The sequence below is a fragment of the Dendrobium catenatum genome, unplaced genomic scaffold, assembly GCF_001605985.2.
Source record: "Dendrobium catenatum unplaced genomic scaffold, ASM160598v2 fragScaff_scaffold_465, whole genome shotgun sequence".
NCBI classification, from domain to species: domain Eukaryota; kingdom Viridiplantae; phylum Streptophyta; class Magnoliopsida; order Asparagales; family Orchidaceae; genus Dendrobium; species Dendrobium catenatum.
In genome coordinates this window covers 203960-214617 of record NW_021318927.1, presented here as the reverse complement: position 1 = coordinate 214617, position 10658 = coordinate 203960, and the positions used below count along the sequence as shown (strand labels likewise).

General features: G+C 31.3%; 1 protein-coding gene across 1 annotated transcript; it reads right to left on the bottom strand.

Annotated features, from left to right (window-relative positions):
• Nucleotides 1-258: 258 nt before the first annotated feature.
• LOC114579526 lies at nucleotides 259-1143 on the bottom strand. The gene has a single exon (XM_028694362.1). The coding sequence runs from the start codon at nucleotides 1141-1143 to the stop codon at nucleotides 259-261; it is 885 nt and encodes a 294-aa protein (XP_028550195.1).
• Nucleotides 1144-10658: the final 9515 nt, after the last annotated feature.

Sequence of the window (10658 nt, the reverse complement as noted above, 5' to 3'; positions counted from 1 at the left end):
ATTCCAATCATTACTCATCTTTCCTATAGAGAAAAAATGTCTTACTTCTTTATAAACATCTTCACTAATAATCTCTCAATAGCTTTTGAAAAAGGAATGTGACAATCCATTACATCCCGGAGCTTTATTGTTCCCTAACCTCATAATAGCCTCCTTAACTTCAACCAATGAAAGCTCCCTTCTCAACAAAATCTTGTCAACTTCTTCCAAAACCATCCAAGGTTCCGGCCAGTTCTCCAAACTACAGTATCTATCCTACTATTTTTCTTGAAAGAATCTGAAAAAAACTTCTTCCACTTCTCTAGGATCATCGGTGATCAAGCCATCAGAATTCTTCACTTTAGAGACCCAATTAGCATTCCTCCTAGCATTGGCATAGGAATGAAAAAATTTTGTGTTTGAGTCCCCTTCAACCACCCACTTCACTTTTGCTCTTTGCTTCCACCAAGTGTTCAAGCAATTGAAAATAACATTCAACTCTTTTACTTTAGATTTAAGCTGCCATATATTTTCTTCATCCATCCAGCCATTCCTAGCTTCTTCGTCCTGAAGTAGTAATATTTCAGCCTTCAACCTATCCTTTTCACTTGAAAAGTCTTTAAGTTTGTTCTTACTCCAGTAAAACAAATCATTTAAAGTTCTCTTGCACTTTTTGTTCAAGATTTCCAAATCATCTCCCACATACTTCTTCTTCCCTCCTTTAGAAACTATGTGCGCCAATGTTTTAAAGGATAACCAAACCTCTTCAAACTTGATATATCTTCTCATCCTTATTGATACTTCAAATAATTTCAGCACTATAGGGCAGTGGTCTGAAGCCACTCTGGCTAAGTGTCTTACCACCGCAATATGGATATTTTGAAGAGCCATGGAATTCAACAAATACCTATTCAAACGTTCAAGAATTCTTCCAATTCCCACTTTATTATTGAACCAAGTATATCTTGGACTAACCACTCCAACATCATGATAGTCATTATCATTCATTAATTTGAACATTTCTAAGGAACCTTGAGAAAAGACAAACTTCCTTCCTCCTTTTTTGTCCTCTTGGGACAAAATGCAGTTGAAATCCCCACCAATAATAGTTGGAATCTTCCTATGTGATTGCTCATGAATTCTATCCCATAAAAATCTCCTCATGTTAACCTACTTGCTCCCATGCACAGTAGCAATCATCCATATTCCTTTGTTAAAGACATTAAGATCCCCTATCACACATTAATCTGAAGTCTTTAATACTAAAAAGGAAGCTATATCTGTTCTCCATAAAATTATAATGCTGCCAGACAATCCTTCAGAAGGAAGAATAAGAAAATCCCAATTAGGACCCATCATCCTCTCAAAGTCAACTCTATCAAAAGAGTTTATTTTAGTTTCCACCAGACTCACAAAGAATACCTTGTAATCATTGATAAATTCTTTCATATATATAGAGGCTTCCTTCTTCTTTGCCCCTCTACAATTCCAAAAAGCTATGGATTCCATTAAGCTTTTTTTGGGGAGTAGCCCCCATCTTTCTTCCTACTACCTCCTTTCTCATATTCTTCCACGAGCTTTAGTTTTAATGGGCACTAAAGATTTGAGTTATTTTGACAATTTGCACTTAGGCATGTCCTTATTAAGACAAATGTCATATTAAAACTTATTCACCAAATCCTTTCGGACATCCACTTTGTTAACAGTTTTTCCATCCGCCTTCAGCTCACCTTCTTCTTTATCAACAAAAGAATTTTCTTCAGTAGTATTTGCATTTCCATCTTCATTAACTATTTGAAGTATAGAGAATATGTTTTACCTCTTATGAACAACAGGAAGTTCCATAGAAATTTTTTTTTCTGCTACCAATTCAGCAGAATTGCTGATAGAAATTAATGGTTAAAACTCTTTGACTTCCTGAACTCTTATATCTTTTTGAAGTTTGAAATCAGTTTTTTGATAGGGAATACTTGAGTTTGTAAGTAATCCATTAGGACTTACTTGAGTTCGCAAGCAACCCTTCCCATCTTTGTCATTTGAAATAGAAGAAGAATCAGCCTTCTCCAAGTTATCAACCTGAGAGAGATCATGACCATAACTAATATCACTTTTGTTAAACGACATTTCCTATTCCATTAGAACAATGTATTGTTCCATCTTTTCAACTTTATATCCTTCCAATCTAAACTCCCCCTCTTCAAATTGTTCAGCTTCTTCACATAATCTTCCTGGAATCCTTGGATAGAGACTTCACTGATACCATCATCCATAACAGTCCGAACTTCATGCGCAACTATCAATGGAACAAAAGATTTTTTAACATATCTGACAGTGTTTGGTTTAATCACCTTGTTGCTCTGTTTAGATTTTTTGCTTCTCTTGTTGTTTACCAGTATCAATGGACCATAACAAGGTTCTTTCAAAACCTCTTGTTTCCTTCCCACACCATTTCCTCTACCACTTTAATCAGCAACCTCTACAACCTTAGGATTTTTTTACTTTTAGATCACATTCATTATCCACATGTCCAATGTTCCCACATACAAAGAAAAAGTTGGATACCTTCTCATACTCCACATTTTGGAAGAACCTTCCAGAAATGCAATCCACCCATACACCTATTAGAAGAGGTTGATTAAGCCTAATTCTTACACATACTCTAACAAATTCTCTCCTTCCCCAATGAAACATGTTATCATCCAACATAAGTGGTTTTTCATTTCTTGAAGCAATACAATCTACGTTCTTCTCATCCCAACATTACAAAGGTAAGTGGGGCATTCTAATCCTAATTGGAGAAGAAAGTCCCTTTATAGATGCAGTAGTAAAGTCCGGGGTCCACCTCTCCATACCTACTATATACCCGTTAACAAACCAAGGGCCCCTTGAATGAACTGCTTCTACCATCTCTTCCGAGGAGAATGAGCATAATAACCATCCTCTACCCAATGTAGTAAAGTGGAATTTTCCCAAATTGACTCCATTGCTTCCTTATCTCCCAAGCCACCATATGGGATGGTAAAATTTTCCCAAATACCTTAATTACCAATGAATTTGATAGTTTCTTTGAGTTCATTTCCTCTAGTTCTTCATTTAACCTTACAACCTTTCTGTCTTCAGAAAAAACCTCCTCCTCCTCTTTAAAATCCAATTTTATATATGGTTTGATACTCAATAGATTCACATTACCCAAGCCTACAGAGTTTTTAGGTATTCCATCAGACAACTTATCTCCTTTCGAGTCCTTCCTCCATTACGGTACAGAATGAATATTATTGTCAACCAAATTCTGAGAATTCTCATTTATCATGCTGCGACTAAGTCCAGGGATTGCATTCGATTTCCCAAACCGGTTAATAAAAATTTTCATTCCAGAAGAAGATGCAGTATTATCAGAAGGAATTACAGATGATATCAAACTATTTGGAGTAACCATACCCACAACTTCAGTTATAGCCTTACCTTTGCCTTCCACATGCTTGATCAACTTAGGCAATATTTCTGATACATCTTTTATTACCAATGGTCCTTGCCATTTCATTAAAGGAATTTAAATTCTCTGATTGGAATTCAAAAATGACGCACCATTACGTTTCACATTTATCTTTGAATTACCCACAAACGACGGAGACCTCGATGATGATGATTGCGGTTGGTCTTAACCTTTCGTGTCCATAGCCTGCCCTTGCCGGAGGCAGTCCGCCGCCATCGTCCCCCTCAGTTCCTAAAAAATAGAAACATAATCCGGGAATAAAAATTTAAATTTTTCAAAACTTTCTCTCTCTAATGTGTGGAGCTTCTCTCTCTAACTGATCTCTTGCTTCCTACTAATATTTATAAGAACTATTCAAAATCAGAAATATTTTCATTGCTCTCAAGGGTATCTTTACTTTCATCCTCATTCTCACTTTATGAGCTAGTTGAACTATTCACATCTTCTAACTGTATTTCAATATTATGTATTATAGTTGACAGCTTCTCAATTTCAACAGGCATATAAATTGACATCTCATTCTCTTGATTTGTAGTTGCTATGACGTATTATTGATCAATTATAACTGGTGTTTTTATTGTTATAACTACTAGCCAATCTTGTTTATTCTTATGACCACAGAAATATTTGCTGAAATAAACTTGAATAGCTTGACTTGCTAACACAAATGGATCAAAATTTATGTATATTCTACTACGTTTTATATCAACTAAACCATATGCATGATGAACCCTTGTGACTCTATTCTTTACTAGATCATAGCATTGCCAATTTTACAAACATATAAAGCGCTTATCTTCATCTTGTTACTCCAGCTCAAGAATCTCATTCAGAATATCATAATAATCACACTCATCTTCTTCATGAGTATTCCCTCTAATACATACTCCATAAATTTTAATTTTCTTCCTTCACTCCATGACTTGGAAGGAAATTTGAATCCATTCAATATATATATTTGCCAGGACTTTACTTTTCGGATTGGGCCCCCAGTTAGTGCTTGAAAACCTTTATCAAAACACTTATTATTAGGTTTATGTACCTAAGAAAATTTTTAAATGTTGGAGTTTTTTAATATTAAATAAGATATAATTTAAATAAAAAATTTTAAAATTTAAAGGCTGACATAAGATCTAAATTAAGCTGGGAATTCATTTGCAATAACTTGCTCAATATCTGTAGTATCTGTTAGAGGCAAATTATTTATGAAATATTTGGTGACAAATCTTCCAAATAAGACTTAAGTATTTTAAATATACATTACTTCTTCTGCACATTATGCAAGAACTTACTCTATATTATCCAGGAAGTTCTTCTCAATATGCATAACATCCATATTATCTCTTATCAAATTTATTTTCCAATATGGTAATGTCTAGATAATACTTTTTTTAATCCAATTATATTGAATACTATATTCGATAAATTTAGAATCAAATAATGTTGGAAAATTAATAATTGATGAAAATTTAAAAAGTCTTTATAGTACATCATCACCACATAATCTGGATGGAGAAGGTGACCTTTCAACTCTATTTTTAATAAATGCTTCCTTATTCCTCCTAAACGGATGATTAGAAGGTAGGAAAATATAATGAAAATCAAACCAAGTATTTTTATTTCCATGTTTTAGTGGAAAGCTTTAGGATTCTTCATGCAGTAAGGGCAAGTTAATTTTCTTATTGTACTCCAATCAGACCATGCATCATAAGCTAGAAAATCACTAATAATCCAAAGCAAAGCAACTCAAAGGAGATTTTTTTTTTGAGACATAAGATGTAAGGACACCTTCTTACCATAATAACTTGAGATAATCAATTAATGATTACAACAAATATCAATTTTTGCTTTTAGATTATGTGGTCCAGGTACTATAAGTGTTAAGAACATTTATAGGGTAGTCATACATATCTCTGGTGGAAGGTTGTATGGTGTCAGTATAATTGGCCAACAATAGTATGGTGAAGGTGCTTATCTATATAAAGTGAAAACGTCAACACACAAATCCAATCTTATGTTGCGTGGCTCAATAACAAATAAAGCATGTGTTCGATCAAAATGTTTTCACATTTCAACATCTAATAGATGAGAAAAAGCACAAATGTTTGCTAATTTCTCCTTATACCATCTAATATGACCTGTTGAACTCATTGATGCATAGAGCCACTAAAGTCTTTGAATGATCAGTAAATAAAATAAACAAGAATGTGAAATATCTTTCTTTTGATGACATTGTTTTCCTGAGTTTTATTTGAAAAGAGGTGGATTGTAGGTGCGAAAATAAACTTATGTTGCATCATCCTTGTAGTATAACTTAAATCCATTGATAGAATAATAAATTTTTTTAGCTGTGAGACCCAACTTGGATACTAAGTTTTTTGTTCTGTATAAATCTAAAGGGATTAAATTATCCGTTGGATTTATTTCCTTGAGAAGAGCAATGAAGTCAGTAAAATAATCACGAAAAATTTTATATTCAATTTTGATACTTAGCATCCTCACTGTAATTAATAATTCTGAATGTGTTTTACAACCATCCCAAATTTATTTTTGAGCTACTTGTAGTAAACTAAGTGTTATTATACTACCAAAAAGTTTGACAGTGTATTATTAAACACTGTTGGATAAACTTCTGGTTAATACTGGCGTTCTAAAAGATGGTTTAACTGTTGGTAATTTTAGTGATTATATGAATGCATAAATTATCATCGATAAACATATATTTTCCTGTAGTGAACCCTTCTATACTAATATGCATATGCGATAGTCAAGTGATTGTAGAAAAGTAGACATGCAAATTTTCTTAAAATTGAAAGGAATGTTATCGAATAAAGGTGATCTAGTGATATAGTATCCTTCAGAAGTGTTTTAATTTCCAAAAGTAGTCATTAACATTTTTCAAAAAGTTATCTAATCCTTAATTTTTGAAATAGGCACTTATACCACTTGAAAGCTCGTGTAGGCTTTCAAACCTTATTGAACTATTATAAGGCTAGCAAAAAGGGGTGAATTTGTTATTTTAAAAATTTCTTGGATTTTCAAAAATTATTTCTAGAAAATTTAAATAATGACCCTTGAATATGCAGTTATTTAGATATGATTATCCCAAAAGATTTTTCAACCACAAAAATTTTTAAATGCAGAAAAATAAAAATATAGAAAAATTAATGTGAAAAGAAGAACACCAAACTTATAATGGTTCAATCAAAACTTGACCTACGTCTACTTTTTGGAGACTCCTTCTCCAAGTATTGCAATAAATCAAAGTGACTCTCATTTTGCTTCCACAATAAGGTGGAGAAGCCCTAACAAACTCTCTTCCACCAACCCAGTGTGATAGAGAATCGATACCTTTTATACCTTATAAGTGATGGTAGCATACCATCACATCCTTTTTGACCCTCCTGTTTAAGGAAAATAATTATCATGTTATTTTTTAGCCTCTTGGAAAAACCAATGAACCTCGACTCAATGTTGAAGTTCTTCTCTCAAAACCCATCAGAGGAGATGGGTAAAAATTTAACGAAGATAAAGAGATCATCACTTTGGGCAACCTTATGAATCTCTCACAACTCACCCTCAGTTTATCTCTAATACTTCACTCTCATAATCTCTCCCACACACTCACATTAAATGGTCACTCTTAAGAGAAAATCACAACAAAGTTCTTGAGTGTCAATTTCTAAGACTTATTATATTAAAAATACAAGAAAAACTTTCAAAAAAACTAAAAATTACAAGTGAAACAACTTCAGATCGCACTGTACAATCATGGATCTTCTACAAGAATAGTTCAAAAATCTTGGTATGATCTTGTGTTAACCTAATTTCATATAATGTCAGTTGCTTGTATGAACAAACATCGTATTGTATGAATAGTGTAAAATTGAATGTGTTTATCATGTATGATATGGTATGAACCTTATTTCATACACTGTTAGTCATCTATATGAACTAATATCATACAATATGATTGGAAGTCGTACAGTACAATTAGTTTTAAAATTTTAAATTTTGACTCTCCCCCCTATGTCTGTATGCACGATTACTCAATTATAATCACACTCTCTCACACTCAAGAAAATAAAAAATAAAGATTTATAGACTTTATTACTTAAAATCCTAATCTATTATATCTTGAAGGATTTAGTTGTCTTGAGTATTATTTCCCTAAAATATTAGTATACACATACAACAAATATAAAATGTCCATTATATGCTTGGAGAAATAATAAAATTAATTTAACAATAATATTTTGCTATGATCAAAAATCACAATCTCAATCTGGATTCCTAAGTTGCAACACTATGCACTAGTGTAACTTAGCCGTACATCATCTTGAAGTGGACATCCAATGAACCACCTAAATACATTATTATAAATATATGCTTTTTAGGAATAATATATGTGAGGTATATAGCTCTTATTTAAACTAGAATCAAGGATTTAAGTTTAGACTTAATTTTTGAAGATGTTCAGGGTATGCATACACCTAGCTATTATAATTTGAAATGTGTTTTTCCTTATCTCTAAATCTCTTACAATGGTACTAATGAACACTATAATGACCAGCTTTTGAAGAAAAAATAGGAAATAAAATGGTCATATAGCATTAATAATAGTAGACTCGACCCAATTATATAGGCTGTCACTAGCTTATCAATATCTCATGTTTGTTGGTTTGTGTATATTGCAAAAAAATAAATATGCATTCCTTATTTATAATTCAGGGTAAAGGAGTTGGGGTGTAACAGTATAAAATTGCAACATCCTTGGAGCCTAACATGCATGATCAGGAAAATATATTTGCAATGACAAGAAACATAGAAAAGCTTGTAGTTCTAATCATAATAATTTATAATCTATGAATGTATGTTTGTAAGAATGAATATATTTAATGTAATGAAAAGTACAAACTATGGTTTCCATAAAGTAATAGTGGCTAAGTTTAACTAATAATAACCTTGATTTCTACACATATACAATGATGCAAGTTTATATAAATATAAATTTTCTTTTTAAAGTCAAAGTCTTCTATCTATTGGATCAATATATGTACAAGATATATAATTCCAAAACTAATGAACTTTAATAAAATAAAAACATTCTTTTGGGCTTCTAATTAATAATCAAGTTAAATTCAAATTTTCATAACTCTTTACACCTTACTACACTATTTAACATTTATAACTTGTACATCTACATTTGCATTAAAATTTATAAAAGAAAATATCATTAATCTTGCAAGAGTTGGAATGAAAAAATAGTATGTAGTCTTTATATATAATCCTCTACATAACATCATAGACTACAATAAAAGTCAACAATCAAATCATCACACATCCACTTGAGTAGTATCATACCATATCAAGTGTAAGAAAGTAAATAATATGGCCTAACCTAGGCTAAAGTATGATGTCCTATCAAATAAACCTAAAGTGTGTGCTAAACTATGATGTTAATCTATATTCTAGGTTGATTAGTGAATGATGTTGTCTATTAAGTTAAATTTATTTATTTTCAAGTAAAAGGATTTAAACTTTCCCATTTTATTTAAATGTTTTAGTTATTCTAGTTATTTTTTGTTTAAGTTTTAAAGAATTTTGATAATTAATAACTCCAAAGTTTTTTTTGAATTCATCAATGAAGAAGTCCTAGGCTTCTAAAGAATGTATTCATAAAGTGGGTCCACTTAGATTGAGATTGGTTTGGAGGTTCATTCAAATCTATCTTCTTTAGTGGCATATTCTTGTGGATGGTGCTAAATACGTCAAACCATTCATTAAAAATAAAATTCCAGATGGAAAGAAAGTTAATGTCTTGAATGATATTTGACTATTGGATAAATGCTTCAATACTTAGCCAACGCTAGCTGATTACATAGGGTTGAAATGTGTACTACTTCAGCAATTCATCTCTGATGATGGCTTCAGTGATTTTTTCATCAATATCTTATTTTGTTGATCTTGCAAGTTTCTATTAATCCAGATTATGTGGAGGATCAAGTGGAAGCTATGTTTCATTATCCTGAAAGATCAATCTCAACTTTAGCTTATGAAGAATCACTTAAATATAAAATTGAAGATGATGAATTGGATACTCAAATTGGTTTAGAAAATTGAAGCTTAATCTAAGAGTTGAAATGTTATGGTAGAGAATGAGTAATTATGATATTCCAACTAATAGATTTCTTAAATGTAGAAAGCTATGTTATTATAATCTTTGTACTAGAGGATGCCAAGAGGTTTAAAGCTAAGCTCATATTTTGGTCAAATGTAAATTTTTTGTTGATATCATTCTTAAACTAAGAGAATGTGGATTTCAAACTCAAATTTTACATTCATTGGAAAGGTTCTTGGTTGAACTTAGATGTCTATCTAAACAATATTCAAATATAGTGAATGTCTATTGTACAAAAAAAATTTCTCTTGGAAAAACTGAAATGATGTTAAGCATGGTAATTCTACTCTTCAAAGTTTGATAGTTGCAGCTAATGTTTTATTCACAGCCATGAACCAATCTAGTTTTCCAATGCTAGAAGACTTGGGTGTTTATCTCCATTTGGAGTTTGATAATATTTCATACCCCCACTGCTAGATTGGATTAAAATTAATGTGGATGCTTCACTTTTGGAGTATTTAGAGATCATAAATGATTTGGGAAGAAAAGAATTCATTGGGATGTATCTCAACAAGAAATGGAGGTTATTTTGTCAATAAGGGAATTTATTCAACATTGGATGTTTGAAATCATAGCCATAATATTTAAAAGAGATAATCTCAACATTATCAAGTTCCTTCAATATTCTATGAAGAAATCAAGATGGCAAATAGACACACCATTAATAAAGGATTTATTCTTTTTAAATAATTTTAATAAAGTTTTTTTCCCTCATAACTCTAGAAAACGTAATAAAGTAGCCGATTTACGTGCTACCTTCACCTTAGATGATAATTATTTGGTTGATAGTTTTTCTCTTAATAACATTCCTTCTTCTTTGTTTAGTTTGTCAAGAAAGAAATGTGAGCCTTTTATTTATTTTGTAATTAGTATTTGATTATAAATGCAAATTGCATCTTTCAAAAAAAAAAAAAAAGGGTTAAATCAAAATTATTTATTTATTTTTAATGAATTCTTTCAAATTTTTATTTTATTTATTTACTTGAATTTATTTAGGCTTCACTA

Bases quoted from the DNA above. Each gene is read 5' to 3' on its own strand.
- LOC114579526 (XM_028694362.1), bottom strand. From the start codon at position 1,143: ATGAGGAGATTTTTATGGGATAGAATTCATGAGCAATCACATAGGAAG.